The following is a 25,349-nucleotide window of genomic DNA, read 5'->3' on the forward strand; positions in this document are numbered from 1 at the left end:
CACCTTGTCTTGAGTATGCATCTACGGAATCAAGGGTAATTAAAGCGGAATTAACAGCGAGACAACTGGGGGGATCCACCTTGTAGCAACCAACCATATGCAATGCATCGAACTGTGATCTGTTGATCGCCAACATTTGTCAGGCCCTGACAGGCAGGCTCATGCATGCACAGCACCCGGGAGGCTGTGTTTTGTAGCGACTTTTGGTCTCAGCCTTGAGACAAAGTGGAAAAACTAACATTGTCAAGAACTGAAGCATGCCAGCTCAATTTTTCGAAATGGATGCCTGGAATCTAGGAGGGTCGGCCAACAAGCAAGGCACAAGGCTGTTTATACGGAAACTCGTGTCTTGTCACTGAGACAAGTCTCAGATCGGCAGTGACATCGAGGAAACCCTACAAGGCTGGTGAGAGTCGTTGGTGCGACACGACAAGTAGAGACTGTTTGCAATCAAGTTAACCGTTGTACCTCTTCGAAGTCGAACAATGACCGGCAGCTCCGCAATACCCGTCACACACAAGATACTCGAAATGCAAAACCAGAAATAGGAAAATGCCTTGAGACTTGTCTTCAAGTTCCTGAATGGCCAGGCGATGGACGAGCTGGAACCAGGGTTCATAATGGGGCGTGGGGCTTGGTGAATGCGCCTTGGCAGCAGAGCCCCCCATTGAGATTCGAGAATGCCTCGTCAAGAAGGATGGCTAGGATGGGCATGCATAACGCGATCGATAGAGGAATACCAGTATCCTATGGCGCATGCCAGTGCTCGGCTCAAGTATCGCAGCATCAGTTGATACCAAAATCCATAAACATCAAATAACCGTTTCCCCGACGGCCCGCCTATTGGCAAACGAGTCTCCATCCGCAACCCTGCAGCTGGGCGCTCCTCCACTCCACCACCTCCTCCAACAAATGCATCACACAAGCGCCAGATTAAAGAGACTGGGGACTACCTAGGAACCAGGCGCAGGCTGTACTGTATGTCACGCCTGCGCATAAAATGCCCCTCGTTCTGTTTCTCGACCCTACATGTATCTATTGTACCAACTACCGTACCGTACGATCTTACCGCCTTCGTCTGGACTTCCCTTAACCAAGACGCCGGCTCTGACTGATCAAGCCTCACACAATCTCTTCTTGTCTGCCCTCCGGTCTGCCTTTGGCTGCACTTTGACCTGTTCCTGGATGGCCGCCAACTTGCCTGTATCCGTACTTCATCTCCATTTCAATCGCGAGCCCCTCCTGCGATCATATCACAACCAACAGCATACAGTAGCACACCTTGTACACCTTGCATCTAATCAGCAAAGCGCGAAGCTGCCCCATCGCTCGTGTCCTGGACGGTTGACCACTTCAGTCCTGCTTTGCTCCGCACACCATAATTTCACGCCGATCTTATCCGTACATCTTTCGCATTCCATACCTGAACTGGAGCTGTTGCTTGTCGCATTCGATACCCTGGACTAACTAGGTACCTATAGCATCTGGCATAGGTACTGTGCTTTTTTAGTTGCGGTACTAAGCAGGCACCCCTAAGCGCTCTTTGATCCGCTTTCGCGCGCAACGCCGCGTTCCAACTTCAGCCCTCTTCCCCTCCTCTCTCTTCTCTTTCATAATTCTTGATCAAGGGATACTACACTGCAATCCTTCGCTTGTCGTTCTCAAATCTCCCGGTAGACTCTGTTTTCTCTGTTCATGAGGCGGAACGACCCTTGGGATCTCAACGGCATTTCTTCTGCAGCTCCGATAGTTCCTCTGCACTTGAGCCGATCCACTCCACTCCATTGCTGTATCACCTCGAAGGCTATGTTCGCTAGCCTGTGATCTGACTCCGGGAGCTCGCCCAGTCAAGGTCCACCTGTTGCATATATACTTCAGCTCCTTCCTACACTTGATCGCAACCATGGCTTCCACATTTGATGTACCACCTTCCAGTCTTCATGACAAGGATAATCAACCCTTCACTACCTCGAACCAGCAAGCACCAACCTCAGCCTTCAACTCGAATCAACTTCCTACGACACTGTCGCGTGTGGATAGCGACTCACTCTCCCCGATCAACTACCTCGAGACACCCGATTCCGCCTCAAGCTTGGGTCAGTACCAAGCTAGTGACTTCAGCGATTTAGACGACGATCCCTTCTTCGGTGCCGACTTCAACGCTGATGGAGGTGCCCCAAACTTCCTAGAACAGGACTTGAACGGACTGGACCAGTCCTCCTTTACTCCAGGCCTTATGCCAGATAAAGACGTGGACTCTGGCACATATCCATTGACGCCCGAGCAGACGGCATCTGTTCATGCTACACCACCTCAGGCTGATCTCTCATACGCTATCAAAGGATCCGCGCCATCAGAGCTCCCCAACTGTATCTCACCCCAAGAGATTCAAAAACGATTCAACCCTCACCCAATTAACACACAAACGTCTGAGTTGACACCGAGTCACAGTAGCAGCTGCCGATCCAGTGAGGACGGCCTTGCCCCAGGTATCGCTACCATGACGAGCCCTCGTGTTACTGTCTCCATGTGGGACAACCATGATGAGACTACTGCTCATACCTCTGTTGAGCGCAATTTCGAAGACAGCCCCACCACAGTCCGCGGAGGGTTTGAGTCTGCCGGAGATTTGATATCTTCCGGAGACAACTCATCTGCCCGTGACCCGACCGGCAGATGGCAGCAGAACCCATTAACAGGCCAATCTGGTCTTGACCCCAACAACCGCCCCTCCGACGAAGTGCCAAGCATCAATGAGCTCGCAACTCGTCGAGATGGCGATGAACGTAAAATAATCGTAGGTGATTGGCTGGCCGACAAGATGAACGACCTCTCAGTGACGCCAGACGACAACTCACGAGACCAAATCAACGAACTGGACAGCCAACGAGACGATCCACATGACCATATGATTCCCTTTGGCCGGGAGACTGAGAATAAGTTCATCCCCGGCCAGACCTACTACCGTGACCAGGGCGAAATGAGCCAACAAGACCGCGACATCATCGCTGCTGACCGTAACTGGGCCGACGCACCTATGTTCCCTTCTATCAGCCGGGGAAAGCCGGGAAGAAACCAACCTGAGTCATCAGCTGCTGCCATGGAGAGATTCGAGAGGATGTATCGCGATACTGATTCCATTCTGTCGAGAGCAGCAACGTGGGGAACCCGTCGGCGAAGTCTCCCTAGTGTCTTCGATCTTGACATGACCGATGGCACCAGTGGTGGTATTCTGAAAAAGCTCTCAAGCAGTCGAGAGAGCAGGTCAAGCAAACCGGGAAGTCTCCTTAGAGATCTTCGAGGACTGGTGCGGCGACCCAGCGCGTCTCGTCTCAAGCGTACTCTCAGCAGTGGGAACGACGAGGAGAGCTTACCAAGCAGTGAAGGTAGAGGGAGCCAAGACTCGAAGCGTGATAGTATTTCAAAGCGAGGAGACAGCGTCTCTCACCTTGCACCACCAAACCGCATCGGTAGCTGGGGCAAGAAACCCATGCCTTCTATCAACACAGCGATTGCTTCCATGGGGAGCAACATTGCATCCATTGGAACCACGCATGCTCGAAGCGGCTCTGTTAGTGGCAGCGGTACCCCTGGCGGTTCTATCACATCACCCAAAAGCCCCTTTAGTGGTCTTTCCGTGAAAAAGTCAATACGCCGCCCCCGAAGCAAATCCGAACTTCCTAAACCCACCCCAGCTGGCATGCAGACAGAAAGCCATCCTACTCTCGTATCGATGTGGAAGCGTGAGACAGGAGGTCCACCTGTAGCAGCCCTAGCCAAAACCAAACATGCCGACCTGGATGATGAAGATGACGACGACGACGATTTCAGCGATGAAGCCGACATGAGAACGAACCCCAACGTTATTGACAATATCACCCCCAACCTCGAAGGGTTCCAGCAACACATCATTGACCTGAACCCTGGACTGGCGACTACCAACACCTTTCTGGTTGACCGCATCGCATACCACCAGGTTCAGCGATACAAATACTTACTGAAGAACAAGGTTGCTCATATCGGCCTTGGTGCTGCCTGCAACTCTGGAATCATGTGCGTTTCTAGAGGCGGCTCTGCTACCTTGTTGGACCAGAATAAGAACGTACGAGAGCTAGATCCTCTTTCGTCCCCCAACGATGATGATGATGGATCGCCAGTTGAGGGTGCTATCAATGCCGAGAGCTTCCCTCCAGATATTCCAATGCCTCCAACTTCTCACCTTCCAGCTGAGTTTGAGTGCCGACTTTGCTTCGCTGCCAAGAAGTTCATGAAACCATCTGACTGGACTAAGCACGTCCATGAAGATGTTCAGCCATTTACTTGCACTTGGGACAAATGCCCCGGACCAAAGATGTTCAAACGCAAAGCCGATTGGGTACGACACGAAAACGAAGGACATCGGCAGCTTGAGTGGTGGACTTGTGATGTTGAAGCCTGTCATCACCAGTGTTATCGCCGTGATAATTTCCTTCAGCATCTTGTTCGAGAGCACAAGTACCCTGAGCCAAAGGTCAAGAGCAAAGCTGCCGTCAAGAAGGCGGGCGGCTCTGAGCCGACATGGCAAAAGGTTGAACAGTGTCACCACGAGACTACGAAGAAGCCGCACGATGAGCCGTGCCGTTTCTGTGGAAAGACATTCCCGACATGGAAGAAATTGACGGTCCATCTGGCCAAGCATATGGAGCAAGTATCATTGCCCGTACTCCGACTGGTAGATGCAAAAGCCAGTGAGCTCAGCGCAGACACTGTTATTAGCCCAGTACAAGACCCTCCACCACGCAACATATTGACCACGCCTATCCAGACTAATATGCCGACGCAATATCCCGTGGGAGGACAGCACCAACAGCTTCCGCAGGCAACCCCACAGATCTATCAGAACCACAACCAGAGCCAAATGGCGTATCCTGTGATGCCGACGGAAGTCTACCACCACCAACAGCAACAGCAGCAAGGGTTCTACACTGACCAGTATACCAACGCCAGCAACGCAACCCACAACTTCCCGTCGGCGCATGCAGAGATGGGAATGCATCCGATGAACAACCAGGGCTTTAATACTGCACCCATGCAGGAAATGACCGCGAGCAATGCTAGCTACCAGCAAAACGCCTTTATGATGCCCAATAATGGGCTGGAGACATATAATCATATGAACCCACTCGGGCTTCAAAGCCATGGAATGTCCATGGGACAAATGGGACCGATGGTCTATGACGGGATTACAGACCCTTCGAGTGGAAATGGGAGTCCTTTCAGTGGACAAGGTTCCATGTCTCCTTACTCCCACTCTCCAAATCTGAATGCCAACACTGGAAATGGTATGTGGGGTGATAGACGCATGGCTGGATATCAGTAAGAACGGCCATCGTACCGGCAGCTTGGATATCTATTCCTGTTTATGAAGGCGCTTTGTGTTCTCGAAGCTACACACGCGACATGCTATCTTCTCCAATTATGAATGAAAAGCGGGAGGATGAGAAAATGTGTTTTTGGATACCATGATGATTCTTACGGCAACGAATTTGTTTTGCAGGCGATAGCCTTGTTTCTTGTTTTGTTCTTGCCGAATGAATAGACTAGGGCTTGCTCTCTCAGTGAAGGATGGATGTCCTGAAGTGGAGTGACCGATATTTCGTGATATGAGATGAAGAAGAGAAGGGTGGAAGGGATTGGAACAGGACACGGCGTCTGGATACAGCACTTATGAATGCAAATAGTCTTTCTAGACACCCTGATCTGCACCTTGGCGTTTCTAAATATACCAGATATATGCATCTTTCTTGGTCAAGATGGAGGCTCAGCGGAGGCCGCCCTTCGCGCGAGCAAAGTGCTTACGAGTCCCCGGGTCTTGTAGCCCGCATCTAGCAGGGTAATAAAAGATGGAGTGAGTGCAAAGCTAAGCTTTTGGATTCAAAAAGGAGTGCAGGGTGCCGAGGAACGTGGCTTGGAGGATCAAGGGCCAACACATTATGTGGAGAATCTTGAATAATAGTCGAGCACAGTACGTAAAGAGTGATATTGTGTATTATATAATGCACTAAGTGTTTGAGCTTGTTAACGTTAAAATCAAGATACTTCTCATTTCCACAGCGATGGGACAATTTACCGCTCTTTGCTCCGTACTGTTCCTGCATGAGTGATTCCCTTATCTTTTTGTTTCTCTCTTAATTTAATTTAATGCGCCGCCTCATGGGAGGCAATTGCCATCGTCAGGGATTCAATGCTAGTAGCTGGGATACTCGGATTACCGAGATTTGCAATGGCCTGGTCGCGTGAACGTTCCAGGCTCGGCAGGAAAACGATGGATTAGGCTTGTTAGATTATGGGAAGCTGTTTCTATCTATGGTATAGAAATGTAATAACTTGGCGGTGATTGCGCTGGGGAGGCTATTTTGGCGGTTCATCAAAGATCCATGAAGACGCAGATTGAGGTCAATGCTTCTTGCTAAAGGTTACCGTCTCTGAACTTGTGAATTAGTGACGACGATCATGAATTCAAGATTGTGTACATGAACTTTCTGATTTGTGTGACCTGAGTTGGTGATGACATTTTATGACACGATTGAGTTTCGGGTCGCGTGTTAGTCGATACATAAAACGTAGTGTCCCTTAGCCATGGGACACTCTGAGACGTGATTTGTGAGGAAAGTCACACCTGCAGAATTGAGCGGATGAAGGGTGAAGCGATGGATTGGTAACGTTTGTAGAACGCAGGCTCTACCTTGCACTTTATACGCACTTGTGCATAGTGAGGATATGAAGCTTGGACAGTCATGATATGAGATGGTTTATAACGGATCCTGGCCACAAGAATCAACGGTTGTCTACTGTGATTATTGGTTATGCAAATATTGGCTCGAGAGTGGCAAATGACAGATCTTTGTCTAATTAATGAGTAGCGAGACAGCGGGATGTGTTTGTTGATCAACAGTAGTATTTGTGTTCTGTATCCGTGGTCCGTTTGTGTAAGCCATGTGTATAAGAGGCTGATAATGGTGGAGATATTTAACCAGTATCTCTATTATTAGTTCTCAGCTCAATATTCTCAGTAATTCAGTCCAACAACTGCCCCAAGAACCGTGAAAACTCTTCATTAAACGATTTGCTTCCAGACACACGATGGATGCATATTCATACGCATTTTCGTACACAAGCAAACCAGGCTCGACCGAACCAGTTCTCAACCAAGTTTTTCGACCTCAACTCGCTGGTTTCAGAAGAAGCTGGGGTTGACGTTAGCTTGGCCCGAGACTGGTCAGCCACCCGCGAGGGAAACCCCTGCAGCAACAAGCTTGGCCGCCGTTAATTGTCCGTGATTGGATGGGCTGACGATAAACCACTAAAATACCCCTGACCCCTGGCATTGGCGGTCTCAGGGGTTCAACTTTCTTTTCGGTGTATGGTTCGATGGAAGAGGAAGTGGATGGGATCCGTCTCATGGATGATTCAAATTGCCCACTGAGGACTGTGATTTGGGGACTTTGGAGGGGACCCTGGACGCTAAAGAGTTGGAGAGACTCCTGGTGTGAGGCTCTGTAGAGCACTTTCTCCCCCAATACCATCTGGGAAGCCGTGGTCCAGGGGTCGCTTCAACCTCGTCACCCCCTTCTTTTCCACTCCAAACCTTGCATCTCCTTGGCTTCCTTGCTCGTCTCGTTCATCCTTTCTCCTCTTGGGACTTTCTCCTCTTTTCTTTTGGCTCGCGTCTTTGCCTTTTACTGTACTTGTCTCCCTGTTGACTTTGAATCTATTCCTTCCCTCTTCTCCCTCTTCCTACTCTCATCGTTTCATATATCTCTGTTTGTTGCATTATAATCTGGAGTAAACAAGAAGCGTCTCTTTTTTTTCTTTCCAAATCTCTCACAGTCTCTATTGTTTTGTCAACTATCTGATTTTGCCGTCCGTACAAGGACATGCTGCTTCCTTTGCGGCATTGTCGACTACTAGCCTCTCATTTCAGCGTCACATAGACAGGAAAACACCAAACCAACTACACACAACCACCAAAATTAGACTCGACGACGACCTCATCACGTCTCCAACAAAGACTCTGGTCTCACGATACGAAACACCCTCGAACGACTTTAACGCCGGCACGTTGGACATTCACGGGTTTTCAGGCAATTCGTTGCCCCTTATCTTCTCTTCTTTCCAGGTTGATCCTCGGCCTACTTCTGTGCGCGTGCTTGCACTGCTTTGCCGACACCTTTGAGATATCTTTTTGATCTCGGACATTCATTGTTCTCTTTCCATATCGGTTTCCATCCTCATATTTCATTCATCGTCTCTTGATACCATTCCTTAAAGTCTTGTTCCATCAAACGAATTCCAACTATTCCTCGATCTTTCCTACTCTATCTATATCCCATTCTTCTTTGGATATATCGACATACCTATTCACGACAGAAACTCTCTCAAGCTGATTCCTCGATCAATTCCGAACGAGCCACGAATTTCCCGTATCTCTGTAGTATCATCTTGCACGACATACACTCAACATGACCCGCGTTCACTCTAACTGGAGTGCCTGGAAGGTGGCCATAACGGCCGCAACCCTCATCACCGGGGTTCTTGGTGACAACATTCTCAAGACATCTGGTGTTACTGATTGTGGTTCAGAGGCCGGTATCAGCATTGACAAGTTGGATATTAGTTACGACAATGACAAACAAACTGTCACTTTCGATGTTGCGGGTACCAGTGACAAGCAGCGAAATGTCTCGGCCATCCTCGAAGTCAATGCATATGGTCGCAAAGTCTACGAGAATTCAATCAACCCCTGCAGCAAAGACACCCCCATCCCACAGCTCTGCCCTCTCCCCGACAAGCATTTCGCTGCCGCTGGAAGTCAAAAGATAGACTCGGAGTGGGCCAATAAAGTTCCCTCCATTGCTTTCCAGGTCCCTGATATTTCAGCTCAAGCAACTCTCCGACTGGTGGCAGTCGATAATCCCGATGAGCAGGTTGCGTGTTTCCAGGCTCAGGTCGGCAATGGAAAGACGGCCTCGGTTCCCGCAGTCACTTATCTTTCCGTCGGTGTTGTTGGCGCCGCCCTTCTCGTCTCAGGTGCATCCGCAGCTTCATCCGCCCTTAGTGGTACTGCAGGCGCTGGACATGGTGGTGCTCCTAGTCCAAGCTTTGCCGAGACTCTCGGATGGTTTCAGGGTATGGCCATGAACGGCATGCTTTCGGTCGACTACCCCCCTGTGTACCGCAGCTTTGCCCAGAACTTCGGCTTCTCAGCCGGCATCATCCCATGGGAGTCACTGCAGAAGTCTATCGATAACTTCCGTAACATGACCGGAGGTGATCTCAAGAACGACAGCTTCGACGTGCTCAGAAATGCTACCCTGGTCTTCTCTGATAATTCTACCAGCCCTCCCGAGGATCATTCGTACAAAGTTAAGCGCGCTTTCAACGCCTTCGAGTCCTTGGCCAACCTGGCCATCCGTGGCGTTGAGACTTCGGTCGGAGATGCGTCGGGGAGTGAAGGGGGGCAAAGCCTTAAGAACCAGACCCTCTCGGTTGCTGGAATCTCGGCCTTCGTTCAGCAGTATAGTGTTCCCAAGTCCAACACTTTCATGACGGTTCTGCTCGTTGTCGCCATCATCATCGCGACCATCATTGTCAGTATTCTTCTCGTCAAGGCCATCCTCGAATTCTGGGCTCTATTTGGTAGCTTTCCACAATCTTTAGCTGGCTTCCGTGAGCATTACTGGGGGTCCATTGCCCGAACCATCACCCACCTAATTCTCGTCCTCTACGGTATCTGGGTATTGTATTGTGTGTTTCAGTTCACAGTGGGTGACTCATGGGTCGCACAGCTATTAGCTGGCGTCACGCTCGCAGTTTTTACAGCCATTCTTGGATGGTTTACTTGGAAAATCTTCAGTACAGTCAAGAAACTGAAGAGCACTGAGGGCAACGCTGATGCCTTGTACAACGACAAGGAGATTTGGGTCAAGTACTCTCTTTTCTATGAATCCTATAAGAAAGACTACTGGTGGATCTTCATCCCCACTATTGTCTATCTCTTTGCCAAGGGCTGCACTCTCGCTGTTGGTGATGGCAATGGCATGGCTCAGACCATTGCTCAGCTTGTCGTTGAGTCCGTTTTCTTGTGTCTCCTCGTCTGGACTCGACCCTTCGAGCGAAAGTCTAGCAACATCATTGGTATCGCCATTCAGACGGTTCGCGTCCTGTCTGTTGCTCTCATTCTCGTCTTTGTTCATGAGCTCAAGATCCCTCAGGACAGCAAGACAATCGCTGGTGTAGTCCTCATCGCAGTCCAGTCTGCTCTGACTGGTCTCTTGGTTATCCTCATCATTTGGAACGCGATCAATGTTCTCGTCAAGGAGAATCCACACCGCAAGCGAAGAAAGGAGATGGGTAAGTTGATATGAAAACCACAAGCCTCTGGAGTATATACTGACGGATCTTGCAGAGAAAGCTCAGCGTGATATGGACACTCTCACACCTCTGGATGCCCGGAATTCTCTGCTCCTTGATCGTAAGGACAATAACAACATCTCCATGTTCACCATGCCTGCACCTCAAGAGAAGGTCTCGGGCCGAGCCATGTCCCCTGACCAATACACGGACGCTGAGTCAGGATATCAACAACCACCACCGAACTACCTGTCTTCGAGCCCCCCTATGCAACGAAACCTTACCAACATGGAGCATAACAACGACTCTCAGTATCTGATGGATAACGCCGCGCCTGTAGCGTGGACCAATCGAGACCCAAGTCCAGTAGGCATGGGAAGATACGACTCGGGGGATACAGGCTACAGCCCTCTCAACAAGCAACAAACATATGGGTATGGGAATGGAGGCGGTTATAGAGGGTTTTGAGGAACAGCTGGTAACGGTTGAGTCTCACTGTCCATAATACGGCTTACCTAGCATATTTGGATATGCTTGTACAGCTAACGCCATCTGGCTCTTGTCTATTCGATACGATCTTTGGCTACTTGTACAAAGAGAGGGTATCTCTCTCTTAAATTTTGGAGACGGAGTAGAGAAGTACTCGAGGTTTACAGCGAAAGACTTTGTTTACTACGGAAGCGCATCAAATCATTCATTTTTGTCAATAGAACCTTTTAACTATGCAAACAGCACTCTCAATTGTACCCTTCGTAAATTCGATGCAGCATAACAATGCTCCCCCTCATTTTTCACTACTCTCCATGTGTGAGCAGGTATGAGTTGGATATCGCCTTGAAGTTGAACTGCCCATCCTCGCGCTTGAACACAATCCCCTCCCTCTTCCGCCCATTTATCCCCCTTCCTTCCGCTCGATTGACGAGATCTGTGATCTGCGAACCCATCTCGTTCAAAGGCCGGTACCCATGTACAGGCACGTGCTTAACACCCAGAAGCGGTGCCCACGTCTCGTACACCTCTCGTGGTGGCAGGTATCGCTGCTCATCAATATCATACACTGCAAAGAGAAAAAAGCAATGTGTTCCCTTGGGAAATCCTTCAAAATTACTCTGTATGCTCGACCCGCAAAGTTCACCCTGTAGAGCTATGTTACGCCTGATCTTGGGCAATGTCTCGTGGAGGTTGAGTGCTCGTGCGGTGGAGTAAAAGAGAGATGGGCTTCGCGGATGATTCTCTACCAGAATACGATTCCGCGAGCAAACACTCACACCGTTATGTCTCGCCTCGCTAGGGACTGTGTTGGCGAGAGGGTTGGCGTCGTTGAGGTAAAAGACTGTCATGGATGAGCCGTCCATCTTGGTCGACTCCTCAAATATCTCAGTACCGTGCTCACTGAATACATCTGTGAGGTTCTGCACGCGCTCCTGATTTGTTCGTGGTATAAAGTCAGGATATTCAGGCAAAGGTGTTTCTGATGCCGAAGTCTGTTGCAATGGCATAGCAGGCTTCTCGAATTTCCTCACGTGGAGAATATCCTCAAATGAGATGTCCCGTAGCTTGTATGATGGAATACCATCCAGTTCAGCGACTATTTCCGGAAAACTGGCCAAAGGCAACAGAAGCCCCTGCGACAACACCCCCCGAATTTAATATCCGGTGCGGAAGTGGGGCCGCCCGGCCCGATGATCTTCGGCGCCAGAGGAGCAAATCGCGGGTCGGTGGCCGGTAAAAGCGAGTCTATTTCGAAGAATACAGCGCGATCCCCGACTTGAAAGACGTTAACGGGAACGACCCATGTCCAACCATCCACAGTGGCAGCCGCAATACGGTCTGCCCGCGGGACGGCTGTTATAGCCGAGACGTGACGGACCGTTACTAGCTTTCGAGGCATGATTGGTGAAGTGTCTCCCAGAAAGTCGATTCCCAAAGAAGAGCTTGAGAGGCTTTTAGGAGGATCCTTCTTATAAGCGTTGGAGGGTCAGTGAATCGATGATATGACTCAAAGGCAAGGATCATATAAGTTGTACGTGAGAAAGTTGAAACGGCCTGAGTCAATGTCGTTAATATTAGGCCGTGCTTTCTGCCCTACCAGGATGAAGGATCGTTCGAACTAAAAAAGACAGGCATTTGAACTGCATAGACAAGTAATTCTTTCATAGAATGCAACCAACGAGCTCAAAAATAACTCATTAGTAAAGCCTTCTCAAAATGTAGAAAATGTAAAAGTCTGAATTAGGAATCAGGTAGGTTAGCTCTCGTACAGGAACGCTTGATGCAGATCTTGCTAGCACAGAAATCCTGCCAGGAATATTGAGTTTGCCGGATGCTTGAAAAAGTGATCGACGAGATCTGAGATAAGGTGTCACTGCGGCTGCAACGTGGTATGCATAACGCTTGGTGTTGATCTTTTTAAGCTCAGCGAGATCATCAATATCTGTAACAGGACGCGGTGGGACACTGGACCTCATTGAAAAAAAAAAAAAGATGATGGTATTTCTGTTCTATCCTGCTGCCAGTGGAAACCATGGCGGTTGTCATAACTTGAAATCGCACCGCGACGCTTCAAGGCCAATTAAAAGGAGCAGAGGCAGCTTCTTAGCTCCAACAATTATATGCTCCCCAGTTGCATTATGTTGAGAGCGCGAGACACGCATCAACAGCCAGGCCGACCCTATAGAAACACGTCAGCTTTAGCCCGAAAGGCGTCGGTTTGAGAATCACTTACCTGCCCTCCTTCTCGTAAACCACATCACTTATAACATCCTTGTCCAAGTCGGGGAACATGCCTGCTAATGTTTCGACAACATTCGCATGCTCTGCACGCGAAAGCCGCTGAGCCTCGGCTGCTTCAGCGCTCGCCTGCCGCGCGGCAGCCTCTTCAGCAGATAATGCATGTTTTGAAGGTACTTGCTGATGTTCGCGAGGCTCCTCACGGCTGAGACGCTCCGGTGGCGCTGGTGTCCGAGGCGCACTACTGGGTCCGGGATCCATGGAAGGACCAGGGTCGTCAGAGAACATTCTCCCAATGCTGGAAAGAGGTTTCTGTATAGTCTTGAGAAGACCAGTGATGGCAGCTTTCTCTTCGCCCGTATACTCGTCATTCGAAGTTGAACTGCGTGGTCCGTCAAGAGAAGGACGAGCAGAAGTTTCTCCGGGAAGGGGCCCAGACTTCTCGTTGAATACTGGCTGCTGGGTGCCTGGCGGTGATTGGGCATGCTTTTCAGCAATTGCTGAGACGGCCTCTTCCACATGCTTCTCAAACTCCTCATCAGTAATCGTTAGAGTAGTTCTATCCATATTTTCAATGAACTGAACAGCACCCATCTATAATATGTTAGATTGTGACTACTTCCGAAGCAAACTAACATACCAACGATGACAAGTAGTACCCTGCTTCACCCCCCAGCTTTTCCTGGTTCCTGAAGCGCAAGATGTATTGCACATTAGACACCAGGTGCTCTGGATTTGATTGCAGTACAACATAAATAAGGAGGGGCATGAAGGAGTCAGCTGAGGAATCAGACTTGTTATGTTTTAATAAACCTGTCAGTCGTCAATATGACTATGCAACTGTAACCGTTCAGTAGTCTTACCAAAGATCACCTTGCAACAGTTCAACACACAAATGATCTTGTCTCGCGGTGCTCTGTAGGATTTTATTTTTAGCAGCTCTGGATCAAGTTAGTAAATACCGACAGTCTGTTATCTTGAACTGACCTTGCTGGGCTAGTTTCAAAAACCGACGTCCACTGTCGCCGACTGGCGGAATGTCCAAATGTTCTTCCCTCACCCATCCATAAATGCTCATCTTCTGTCTGACAATGTCATCTCTCTCAACATCCTCTTGGTGTTGGCCTCGCCTACCGGGGCCAAGAGGTATATCGCCGCCCTTGCGCTTTGGCTTCGCCCCAGGGATCGGTTTAGGCGCTTGGATTGCAGGCGAAAATGTCTGAGTATACAATCTGTTCATGACCAGCTTTTCCATCCCCTCTCGAGCATTATCGAACTCCGCGTCAGATACATCCCTCCAGACCTCGCATTGTGCCATCTTGTTGGCAATAAAGGCCAAAAAATCCCCTATAATCTTGACTTGCTCATGCACCATCCATTGCCGTTTGCCGAACTCAGAGAGGAAAGACTTGAGGTACCTTGCCACAGGATCTGCCTTTTTGTTTCGCAATTGCTCGAGAAACCGGTGGAAATCAAATGGTTGAGTAGGTTCGGGCTCTGGCTCAGGAGGTGGAGGCCGGTGCGGCTGCGCTGGCGAGCTTGGAGAAGCAACGCTCATGTTCCGCTCTATTTTAGGACGTGGCGGTGTTCCATGAACACCATCCTTGGGTGGGACAGGTGGCCCCAGATCCTCGACACGAGTGTTGTTTGGGGTCTCAGCTGGAGGGGAACTCGTGGAGATGTGTAGGCCCTGCATCTGACCAGAGAGCGTAGGCACAAGAGGTTCCAGACTAGACTTTCGAGGAGGATGTTGAACGGGATGACCTAGCATCGGCGAGGCAATCTCAAGTCTGGGACTCATGACTTCTTCTTCGCCAGGACCGCCACCAAACTCGCTAAACTGCTCCATGATGCTCTGGATTTCGGACTGTGAACCGCCTTCATGCTCATCTTCACTTACATATCGTCTCTCATCAAACTCTGCATCTGATTTAGGAGGGGTAGAATCTCCAGAGACATTAGAACGTGCAGCATTTGAAGGGGTCCGCGAAGGGGGCTGAGAGGTTATTGGGGTCGCAGGCGTGGGGTCAACATAAGTGGATGGCTCGGCGGTGAGGTATTGTGTAGTAGTATCGTTCGACGACGGTAATGCAATAGGTTTGATTTTGCCTGCTGTTGAGGCGCGAGTATTCAGGTAACCGCTAGAAGCTTGATAATCATCGGCAGCTTGCTTTTCCTTGAGCCTTTGTAAGGGACCTTGCTCAGCAGCGTCAGCCTTATGGTCGTGTGATGGAACGTCAGCTGCCTGATCACCAAAATCGATCAAACTGTCCCCCTTTCCGTTGTTGTCCCTGGTGCTCGATCCATGACTATGACTACCGGAAGTTTCAGGCGTCCCTGCCGCAGGGTCCTGAACAGACATCAACTCGACATTGGGTTTGTTAGACAGCGTCTCGTCTAAGGCCGGCTGGCTAGATGAAGTCGTGGACTGCTCCGGCGGAGACATGCAAAGCTTCTGAAGGTCCGACGGCGAGGTAGCTGTTTTGGAGAATCGGACCCAAGGCGAAAGGTTGACTTGCGTAAGACAAGATAGTGCCCATTCGCTGTTCAACGATGCCAAAGGTAAAGCTAAAGCTGTATCGTGGGTCTTCGGTGAGAGGTGGTCGTCGACGTCGATAAGGTCAATAAAGTTTAGGGCTGGTTGATAACAAATCGCTTCGCAGGTGACCAAATGCCACAAAAAGATTGTCGTTTGGCGATGTTGTCGGGTCAGCGTCTCCGGATACTTGGAGTTCAACAATAGATGCCTCCAAGTAAGGTAAGGTAGGTGGTTAGAGCCAAAGCGTAGGTAACTACAGCAAGCTGGATGGAGCACATGGCAGGACCCCTCATTCCCCATCTTCCAAGCTAGGCTTCCTTCCAGCAACCAGCGCCTCAGCTTTTGGTCAGGCGCACACTGGTTTAGAGCTGCTTCGTGAAGTGGGGCAATTAGTTCGACATTTTTTGGGGAGCTTGGCCACGGTTACATACAGTGTGTCTACAGGGGGCGCACCTGTGACGTCGCGATAGTTACAGGGGATATGCTTCAGTGTAAGTTCCAAATCCATCGGACAAACTGCGATCCGACGATCGTCCAGAACTTCCTAAGACTACTAACCTAGGTACCAACAGTCTCAACAGGAAGGAAAAAGACAAGGACAGAATTAGAGGCAGAGGGGTAAGATGTACTCCTATGAGTAAAAATGGGCAAAAGTGAATTTGCTGGAAGGGAGGTTTGAACTCCCGCCTCTTTCGAGAGTGGTGTTAAACTGATTAACTTAAAACCACCGCCTTAGACCACTCGGCCATTCCAGCTCCGAAGAATGTAATAGAAATTTGCGCTACTACAGTTAGATATACTGTTTGGGGACTGTTTATATCAGCTGAAAGCTGAGCCACCGCCAATCCTCTCACCGAAGGAGTCACCAAACTAAAGGGCGTTGCTGTAGGCAGTATGTTATAAATACAAAGCCAAGGGCCGTTTATGGTTCGAGTGGCCACCATATAATGTCTTAATATCCTCGGACAGACACCATCGACCTGAATCGACTTGTCCATAATGTCAACAGCACTTTCAGTCGTTCCCTATCGCCAAGTTCGTGCCTATTACAATGACACCACTATAACAGTATATCAAGCCTACAAAGAATCCATTGCTAAAGCTGCTGTAGATGCGCAGAAACTCAATGCATCCCCGGATTTTAAGCCAGGTCGAATGACATGGATCAAGCCCAGTTGGACATGGATGATGTACCGCGCCGGATACTCTTACAAAGACCCTGGCCAATCCCGCATCTTGGCTTTACGAATGAAACACAAGCACTTCATCACCCTCCTTGAGCTAGGTGTGCTATCAAGCCACTCCCATAAGCTCAGCCCTGGCATAAAACGTGAGAAGACGGTGGATGTGAGAATCCAGTGGGATCCTGAGAGGACAGCGAAGCTAGAGGTGCTGCCCTATAGGAGTATTCAAATTGGCATTCCAGGAGCCTTAAGTGAGCAGTGGGCGAATGAATGGATTGTTGAGATTGAGGATGTCACGGATAAGGCACGTGAGCTGAAGAGAGTGATTGATGAGCGGCCAGAAATCACCGACGAAGAGCTACTGGGTATGGATCTGATATACAAGGAGAGGCCGTTCGAGGTGCCAGAAGCAGTTCATACCAAGCTGGAGATGACAGATATTCCTGTATAGTATCAACAAGCGAAATCCCGGACCAAGTCTGTCTGACCTCAAAACCAGGTATTAACTTTCCGGCTGTTCTCAATCTCCAAAGTCAGACTATAGAATAAACTCGAATGCCTGCTCTCAATTCCAATTTTCGCTGTCACGGTATCCGGAACTCTCCACTCCAGCCTTCGCTGTGTTTTGTCCAAAACTCTTGAAAAGTCCTGCTTTGCAATCCAAGTCTGTTCTTCAAATGCGTACCACGGTAAGAAGTAAAGAGGCATCGTTTGAAACGGGTTTGGGGGCAAGGGTTCTAATCCCATGACCAAGCACTGCATGGAATCTGAGCTGCCTAGGTCAAGCTCCAACACTCCCAGAACGATGGATGCTTGTAATGACCCAAGTGAAGGACCAGGTGCTAGGTCAAAGTTAATCTCATATGATTCTGGCGTGGTGGAAGGACCGCTTCGAGCATCGACAAAATATTGCCATGTTGGTGATCGTGAGCGCACTCTGACAACCATCTTACTCTCCTTTGCAAGGCCCTTCATCTCTGGGCGAAATATCACACCCTTCAAATATCGCAGGTCCGGGGTGCTGTGTGGGACGAAGATTTGTCGCGGAATGGCCTCCTGCAAAACATCTTTTTGGCCACTTCGTATCATGTTCAAGAGTTCATCGGGAAGAATAATGCTATTCATCATGGACAACGCTAATATGTCAGGTCGAATTCGCACAAAATGTGAGTTTCTGTCCCACGCTGCCCTCTGAAGGAGGATAGCTGGATTGATGGATGTCTGGCCTCTTCGAAACTCGCAATTCAAGAAAGCCAAGAAAATCGTCCCCGACGTATCGATTGGGAACGGCGTTAATGGGAGCTCTAAGTCCAGTCCACGGTTTGTCATAGACATGGAACTTCCTGACCTAAGAGACAGGTATTTGGATCTCTGAGGCACCATGCCATTGAGATCTTTTGAGGTCTGGCCGAGATCGAAAGCTGAAGGGCTGTTTGCAAGAAGGCTCCAATACGTTTTTCCTTCGACCCGATATCGAGGCTGCCGCCAAGCAAAAATTGACTCATCATCGGTAGATTTGAGAATCTCTTCTTGTAACCGCTTGAAAGCTTTGACTTGGCCTTCCCCATAGAGCAAAGGCATGTTAATATCGAATATACCCAGCAGGCAATAAGCTATGTCTTCTGGCCTCGTTGTTTCGCGCCCAGCAGCCCAGAACATCTTCTGAGCGACAGAATACTCACCAAGCTGACGTTTCCTGATCTCAGCCATGTGATGTGTTGCGTCGAGAAGTTCATAATTAATCCCAGTGACACTCTTTATGTCTTCTTTGAGCTCAGCTCTGCTACCCATTTGCTGCCAGCCTCGCCCGTAAAAAATGACCTTTCCCGGTGCGATGAGCTCTTGAAGTGTCCAGCCTCTCGTAAACCAACGACTGGTTACAAATGTCTTTCTCCGTTCCTCTTCAGACTCTGAGGTGGGGATGTCTTCAAGAAAGGCGATACAGATAGTCGACTCAGCATACCAACGAAACATCGAGTTGATAGCTTCCGAAAGCTCGGCACTGCTAGTTTTATCGATACAGCAAGTATCTATCCATAAATAGTCCAGCTTGAAAGAGCGTGCCATTCTGCAGCTCTCGCGTAGCTTACTATAACGTTCAAGATGAAGCGCTTCCTCAGGAGTACCTGAAGCAACATCTTTGAAAGTGACCTCATCATCACCCCAGACGTGGGATAGAATGGCATATCGACGTGATCCTCCAGGATAAAACTCAAGTTGGAGAGTATGTGTGTTTATGAGTCTCATGCTGAGCTGTATCTTTGGGGGGAAATTGATGATTGTCTTGAGTTGCTCATCTCATGTCAGCTCTTGAGCTTGAAGGCTCCAGGGTTCTTGAGAGTGGTGAGGACGAGTGCGAATAACCCCGAAAAACAAATGCTCTCAAATAGATTACGAGATTGTCAGAGGCTAACTAAGAATCTGAAATTTGAACAATATTCACCATCGAAGGGTCATTCCCAAGGTGGAATTGGGACTGACGAAGGAAGTCATCACAAACGAACTAAGATACAGTGTAACTTTATTGAAATTTCGTACTGTACACTTCAATACTACATTTCAGGGCTGGAACTACAATGGAGGTTCAGTATTTATTCTTCGATTAATGTTTCATTAATTTCATTACCCGGTCCTTCTTTTTTATTCCTATCTTAGCCATTGACAACGGTACCGCCATTGCAGTGAATGGTCTGTCCACTAACACACGAGCTGTCACTCGATGCCAGGAAGACCACGCAAGTAGCAATCTCTGATGGCTGAGCAGGTCGTCCCATGGGGCTTGTGAACTGCTTTTGCGCTTCGTCGTCCATAGTGGCGGGAATGAGAGGTGTCCAAACTATGCATTGTTAGTCGTGGTACACATTGGTGGGATCAGTTTAACGTACCGGGTCCAGGAGCGACAGCATTAACACGAATGCCCTTACTGACATATTGATTGCTGAGACCGCGTGTGAATGAAACAATCGCACCCTTTGTGGATGTATAATCGAGGAGATCAGGGCGACCGATGTAGGCGTTGATGGAAGCATTGTTGATAATAGTTGCTCCGGCCTTCATGTGAGGGAGGGAGTATTTGGAGATATAGAAGAAGGAGTGGATGTTGATGTTGAAGGTATGGATCCATTGCTCCTCAGGGAGGTCTTTGATATCCTGGACCATCATTTGGTCTAGATCGATTGTCAGATTTGCTCGATTTGCTCGATACTGTCAGATAAACTTACAAGCTGCATTGTTGAATAGAATGTCAATTCCGTTCATTTTCTCCACGGCAAATTCAACAAGTTTCTTGCAATTCTCTTGCTTCGAGAGGTCAAGAGAGATGAGGTGGACCTTGGCACCCTCGTTCTCAACCTGCTTCTTGGTGTCCTGAGCATCCTTCTCCTCCTCTGGTAAATAGGCGATGACAATGTCCGAAACGCCCTCCCGGCCGAACAGAAGAGCAGAAGCAGCACCAATGCCACTGTCGCCTCCGGTGATCAGTGCCTTTTTTCCTTTGAGCTTTCCAGAGCCTTGGTATGTTCTGGAATTGCCGCCGGCCTCAGGTAATTCGTCACGAGTGGCCTTGGGGTTGGGCATCTCCCTCTCAGTACCAGGGAAGTCCTGGTGAGAGACGGGAATATCCTTCTCTAATTCTTGGTCAGTTGCTATGTCGTTGAATTGTAGAGAGTGGTGAGGGAGAATCCACCATTCTTGAAGTTTTGAGTCGTCATTTTAGTGGCTGGATTACAGTCAATTGTGCAATTAACTTCTCGGGCTGGAGGAATTCAAAATTGTTTCTAAGTTGCTCGGAAGAGCCTCCTCTTTTTAATGCTCGTCGTACAAGGACACACGGAGCATTCAATCCGAATCATGATGAAGATCGATCGATGACGACACTACAGTCAGGGTTGAACATTTCTTCGTCACATTAACGGGGCCAGCCAAGCAAGAATGGGCATCCATGCCGACATCTCTTTCTTTAATCTGGCGTTTGGCTTTTCATCTTGTGGGAGCTCCTCTATCAGTTGCTAGAAAGATCGAGCTATCGACCAATCGTCATGGTCGTACGCTGGTTTATGACGGCGGAAACTGGCACGATGTTTATGACCCTTTCGCTATCTTTTCGCAAATATGACGATCTTTTTTGTTTAAAAGAGGGGCGCATGTTTACGTTACCTTGTTCAAAAACCCAATGTCGATGAGATTGCTGTGACGTACAAAGCTGCAAACAATGGTACTTTCGGACGGCCGCCGACGGCTTTCATCCGTTCGGCACTGTCCGGAGCGGCCCCACTGTGCCGGCCCGTCGCCTAATCGCGACGCTTCTCACCAGGGGTTCCCATCGTTGTACGTGGTACGGATGCATGGCCGAGCATCCATTTCCCCTCCTATCTACGCACCTACGGATTGGCACTTTCCGTTGAGATACCGAAAAGGTGGTCAACCGAACATAGCTAAAGCAAACCAAGCTTGAACATGCGTAGCGCTGGCCGGGTCGTTAAACATAGTAGTATGATTTTTTTTGAGCCACACAAGACAGCAGGTTACTGCAAGGTGAATAGTGGGAAGCAAAACTGAATAAACCGTCTAAGCCAAAGAACATTCCGTACATAGCGTGCCTATGGACAGTGTACGCGTCGTCTTGATCATCATCTCGTGCTGATCTTCTCTTTTGCCCATACAACTATAATGCTCATCTTTCAAATACAATGCCATTCCAGACTCAAGTCAATAAAAATTCCCAGGACGCCAGGTTCCGTGTCGTGCTCTGCTCGCCGATCGGTAGTACTGTTACAGAGCAATCGCGCCTCGACGGCTTTCTCGGGTATGGAGGAATCCTTGGAAGCCACAAAAGACGAAGAATGCCTATTTCTGTCAGCAAGATGCGGGATTGGGTTCGGGCCACGCATGGCCAATCTGTCTGATCGTGGAATGACGTACAACGTAGACGAGGACGGCGATGAAGATGGTTTCTGAAACTGCCTTGCCATCTTCGGGATCATCTACGCCACCCGTGAATTCTTCATGGTTGCTTCGGTAGAGACCTGCGAGGGCGCTGAGGATGACAATGGCGAAAACGGAGAGAACGGTGCTGGAAGTTTCATGTTAGCTTCATCATGATAAAGTCAAGGCAGTTCAAAGGAATTGGCGAACCAGGACCACGCGTTGAAGGCGCTGACGACGGGCTTCATGATGGGCGTATATGGAAAGAGGACAAGTACGGTTGGCCAATCGGTCTATCGCTATGAGTGTGGTGGTGGTGATGGATTGTTGTTCGCGACGTTGATACTGGGGAGCAGCTATAGCTCCGTTGCTGTTGGTGGTAATGCGTCAATGTGTTGCCGTTTAGCTCCTTTCCTGCCTCAGCAACAAGGCTGAGAATGAGCCACTGCCAAGCACCGCCACATGTTGAATACGCCACTACCAGCTAGATCTTGATTCTTGACAGGATGGGCTAGGCACGCCTTGATATTTCCGGTGCCTGGGTGGGAATTATTATTGTAAGATGGATGCCTCCGTGATTTATTCTATGTTGTTTTTCTCTAATTTGTTTTGGTGCTGGCTAGGTACACAGTTGAGCAAGTGCTAACTAAAATCCCCATAAATCAATGTTTAGCTTGAGGTGCTTACTTACACGGATAGTCTACTCCGTAGGTTGTGAACATTGCGAAATCCGAAAGAATAGTTGACTGATCTTCCTCAAGCCGGAATTCGGGCTCAGAAGTGTAACATCGAAATTGAGCTATGTACTATCTTGGCTGACGAGAGGCAACCACAATCATGGCGTGCAGTTTGAACACTTCTGAAACCCGAGATACAACCAACAAAGTGTGTGGTCTAGCCATGACCACTAAAACTGCGTAACTATTTCTCTGTAGTTCTTGATCATGGAGGAGGTTAATTGGACTGTCTCGTGGTAGTGTAGGTAATAAGCATTGGATGGCCGCATGGCGGTTACTACCTAACGTTGGGGCCTACCAAAAAGGGTAAGCCTCTGACTGCTATAGGTACCTTAGTACTATGTAGTACTCCGTATAGCAGAAATGTACCTATTGGTGTGTTGGAGGACCTTGGCATTTGAGCTCTGTGCTTTACGGTCCAATAGCTCCAGGCACACATCTGCCCAGAGCTCAACACGAAACGAAACGAAACAATATAAAACATGCAAGCGCCATGTTTATGATCGCCAAACTACGATACTAATCAAGAGAGCTACATGGAGGGTTCCATTCCGTCGGATGACGGCTTTGTCAGAGTCTTTAGATAAGTGGCCCTAATGAGGCAATACCAAGGCTCGGAAGTTGAAAGCATCTCATTAAAAGGAAATTTGTGATGCCATCATTACGCACACGCTTTGCTTGTTGTGCAACAGCGACATAAGCAGCAAGATCCCAAGCCTGGACTTAGTAAGATGGATGTTGCTTTTAGACGCCGTGTGAGGTTACGCAGCCCTCCTCCCTTGTTGCTTGTTGGCTGTCTGTCGCCTGTCAGCGATGCACCATCCTTAGCACCCCTCCTGGCAAACACGGGGTTCCGTGTGCCGAAGAGCTTTCAGTCTTTTCAGAGGGCTTGAGATGTCCGCTGATACCCCACGCTGTGCTTGGCCGTCATAGCCGTTGAATCAAAAGGTGAACAAACGCATGGCGCCGTGTCCGTTGAAACAAGCAAAGCCCAAGCCACGTCGCTCGTGAATACGGGCTGTCCCCTGTAGCCACCAATCGTTGGACTGATATCTCGGCACAGGGAGACTATTGCTTGCTACCGGGCCCAGAATGGATCGTCTCTCCCCCCGCGTTATTTGCTAGGCAATTCATTCGTTGGGAATGGAGGTAAAGAGCCTCTTTTTGGTTGCTGGTTGCTGCACAAATTCAGACCAGGCTTTGCCCAACACGGAATGGGGACTTTAGCAATTCCTCGTTTATGCGGCTTGTAGCCTTGCACTGAGAGCTGTTTACGTTTTGGCCAATCCATGTTCATTTATTCCTCTGGGATTATCGCATAGGTAGTGATGACGCTCTTGGCAAGCTTCAGCGCCCACGCTATATATAGCTTCGGCTGCCACTGCCACTGTCAATGTCACTGCCGTTCATCATCTCATCTCAACCTACCTAAGTCTGGATCCGCTGATTCACTTTTGAGCAAGCCTCAGCACCTAAATAATTCTGTCGGGCCCTAGTGGTCATTTCATTTCACTCGCTCGTATTCTTTTAATATCGAGATCCTTAGTACTTTACTTCGCCTCGACGGTCTTTAGTCGCACCTGCTTTGCTTGCCTTACACACAGCATTGCCTACACAACACAAATTGCACAGCTTTACAATCTCACTCAAAATGCGCACTCAAGCTATCGTGGCCGTCCTGTTCTCGGCGCTTGCCGGACAGGTTGCTGGCCAGGATGACTCTCACGATGCTCTCAGAGTCAACGACAACCCTATTGGTGTCAAATACAAGGCTACCCTTCCCAAGGAGCCTTTCTTCAAAGATACCGCAATCGACGGCAACGTCAAGGGGTTTATCGAGGCTGAAGCTCCGAGTGATGGACACGGCGTCCAGTTCAAGGTCCAGTTCAGCAACCTTCCCAAGGAGGGAGGTCCCTTCAGTAATTGTTCGACTATCGCTCAGCCAGACTGTAGCTGACTTTGCCATAGCATACCACATCCACGTTGAACCTGTTCCCGAGAATGGCAACTGTACCGCCACTCTCGCCCATCTCGACCCTTTCGCTCGTGGCGAGGAGCCTCCCTGTGACCCTGAGAAACCTGCCTCTTGTCAGGTTGGAGACAACAGTGGAAAGCATGGAAAGATCACCAGCGACCCCTTCACAGCCAACTACATCGACTACTATGCCTCCACCAAAGAAGACATCGGGGCCTACTTTGGCAACCGGTCCTTTGTTCTTCATTATGCCAACAAGACCCGTCTGACATGCGCCAACTTTGTTAACCTGAACCCAGGTGTTATCGACGGGAACTACACTGCCCCAGCCTACCTCCCTACTCCGACTGAGACTGTCAACCCTGAGACGAACACTCCTACTCCATCAAGCACAGGCACTAGCACTGGCGGCAAGCCTATTTCTACTGAGACTAGCGTTGTTAGCCCCAACGGTGCCTCGTCTGCTACGCTCCCGATCAACCTTGCCCTAGCTGGTGTCTTTGCATTCATTCTTGCGATGTGAGGGGAGTTAATGATGAAACTGTACTCGATGCGAGGGGCGATTTCAGTTCAGTTCGTGAAGAAAAACTTGAAGGTTTCTGTCTTGTCTGGAAGCAGATTGCTGTTCCCTTGAACAAAGCTTGATTGATAGGAGCTGCAGGGTGTTCTATTTTGTTGACAAGCAGGCATAATAAAAAAGAATCCTATTTGAAATCTGCCTTTTACGATTGTGGCGCATGTCTCGGTGAAAATCAATGCAAGTCGGCCGTTAGGGGTATTAGGTCGGTAACCAGTAGTATACAGCGCAGATATGCTCGTTATCACTGGCCTATTGAGTTAGGCATTGTTTCTTGTGGATGTCATGGAGT

General features: G+C 49.1%; 9 protein-coding genes across 9 annotated transcripts; 4 read left to right on the plus strand and 5 right to left on the minus strand.

Moving 5' to 3' along the window:
- Positions 1-1,903: 1,903 nt before the first annotated feature.
- On the plus strand, positions 1,904-5,359 carry FSUBG_7120 (uncharacterized protein; the record flags this gene model as incomplete). The annotated part of the gene is made up of 1 exon (XM_036685392.1): positions 1,904-5,359. The coding sequence occupies one exon, from the start codon at positions 1,904-1,906 to the stop codon at positions 5,357-5,359; it is 3,456 nt and encodes a 1,151-aa protein (XP_036537383.1).
- Positions 5,360-8,501: 3,142 nt separating this feature from the next.
- FSUBG_7121 (calcium-related spray) lies at positions 8,502-10,860 on the plus strand (the record flags this gene model as incomplete). Its single annotated transcript, XM_036685393.1, has 2 exons — positions 8,502-10,392; positions 10,448-10,860. The coding sequence occupies 2 exons, from the start codon at positions 8,502-8,504 to the stop codon at positions 10,858-10,860; spliced, it is 2,304 nt and encodes a 767-aa protein (XP_036537384.1).
- A 326-nt stretch (positions 10,861-11,186) lies between these two features.
- Positions 11,187-12,283, minus strand: FSUBG_7122 (DRB0094 family RNA ligase; the record flags this gene model as incomplete). The annotated part of the gene is made up of 2 exons (XM_036685394.1): positions 11,187-11,980; positions 12,028-12,283. The coding sequence occupies 2 exons, from the start codon at positions 12,281-12,283 to the stop codon at positions 11,187-11,189; spliced, it is 1,050 nt and encodes a 349-aa protein (XP_036537385.1).
- Positions 12,284-13,020: 737 nt separating this feature from the next.
- Positions 13,021-16,169, minus strand: FSUBG_7123 (vacuolar sorting-associated 9a; the record flags this gene model as incomplete). Its single annotated transcript, XM_036685395.1, has 6 exons — positions 13,021-13,063; positions 13,118-13,716; positions 13,763-13,851; positions 13,986-14,038; positions 14,085-15,869; positions 16,093-16,169. The coding sequence occupies 6 exons, from the start codon at positions 16,167-16,169 to the stop codon at positions 13,021-13,023; spliced, it is 2,646 nt and encodes an 881-aa protein (XP_036537386.1).
- Positions 16,170-16,660: 491 nt separating this feature from the next.
- On the plus strand, positions 16,661-17,296 carry FSUBG_7124 (atp-dependent rna helicase dhx8; the record flags this gene model as incomplete). Its single annotated transcript, XM_036685396.1, has 1 exon — positions 16,661-17,296. One exon carries the CDS (start codon positions 16,661-16,663, stop codon positions 17,294-17,296), a length of 636 nt encoding a protein of 211 aa, XP_036537387.1.
- A 38-nt stretch (positions 17,297-17,334) lies between these two features.
- FSUBG_7125 (heterokaryon incompatibility protein het-E-1) lies at positions 17,335-19,092 on the minus strand (the record flags this gene model as incomplete). Its single annotated transcript, XM_036685397.1, has 2 exons — positions 17,335-18,875; positions 18,936-19,092. 2 exons carry the CDS (start codon positions 19,090-19,092, stop codon positions 17,335-17,337), a joined length of 1,698 nt encoding a protein of 565 aa, XP_036537388.1.
- Positions 19,093-19,496: 404 nt separating this feature from the next.
- Positions 19,497-20,555, minus strand: FSUBG_7126 (oxidoreductase; the record flags this gene model as incomplete). Its single annotated transcript, XM_036685398.1, has 4 exons — positions 19,497-19,681; positions 19,731-20,012; positions 20,067-20,471; positions 20,531-20,555. 4 exons carry the CDS (start codon positions 20,553-20,555, stop codon positions 19,497-19,499), a joined length of 897 nt encoding a protein of 298 aa, XP_036537389.1.
- A 1,060-nt stretch (positions 20,556-21,615) lies between these two features.
- FSUBG_7127 (uncharacterized protein) lies at positions 21,616-22,016 on the minus strand (the record flags this gene model as incomplete). The annotated part of the gene is made up of 3 exons (XM_036685399.1): positions 21,616-21,690; positions 21,766-21,916; positions 21,979-22,016. 3 exons carry the CDS (start codon positions 22,014-22,016, stop codon positions 21,616-21,618), a joined length of 264 nt encoding a protein of 87 aa, XP_036537390.1.
- A 2,140-nt stretch (positions 22,017-24,156) lies between these two features.
- Positions 24,157-25,003, plus strand: FSUBG_7128 (cytosolic Cu Zn superoxide dismutase; the record flags this gene model as incomplete). The annotated part of the gene is made up of 2 exons (XM_036685400.1): positions 24,157-24,424; positions 24,474-25,003. 2 exons carry the CDS (start codon positions 24,157-24,159, stop codon positions 25,001-25,003), a joined length of 798 nt encoding a protein of 265 aa, XP_036537391.1.
- Positions 25,004-25,349: the final 346 nt, after the last annotated feature.

The sequence above is a fragment of the Fusarium subglutinans genome (genome assembly GCF_013396075.1).
Source record: "Fusarium subglutinans strain NRRL 66333 chromosome Unknown NRRL66333_c0000088, whole genome shotgun sequence".
Lineage (NCBI taxonomy): Eukaryota > Fungi > Ascomycota > Sordariomycetes > Hypocreales > Nectriaceae > Fusarium > Fusarium subglutinans.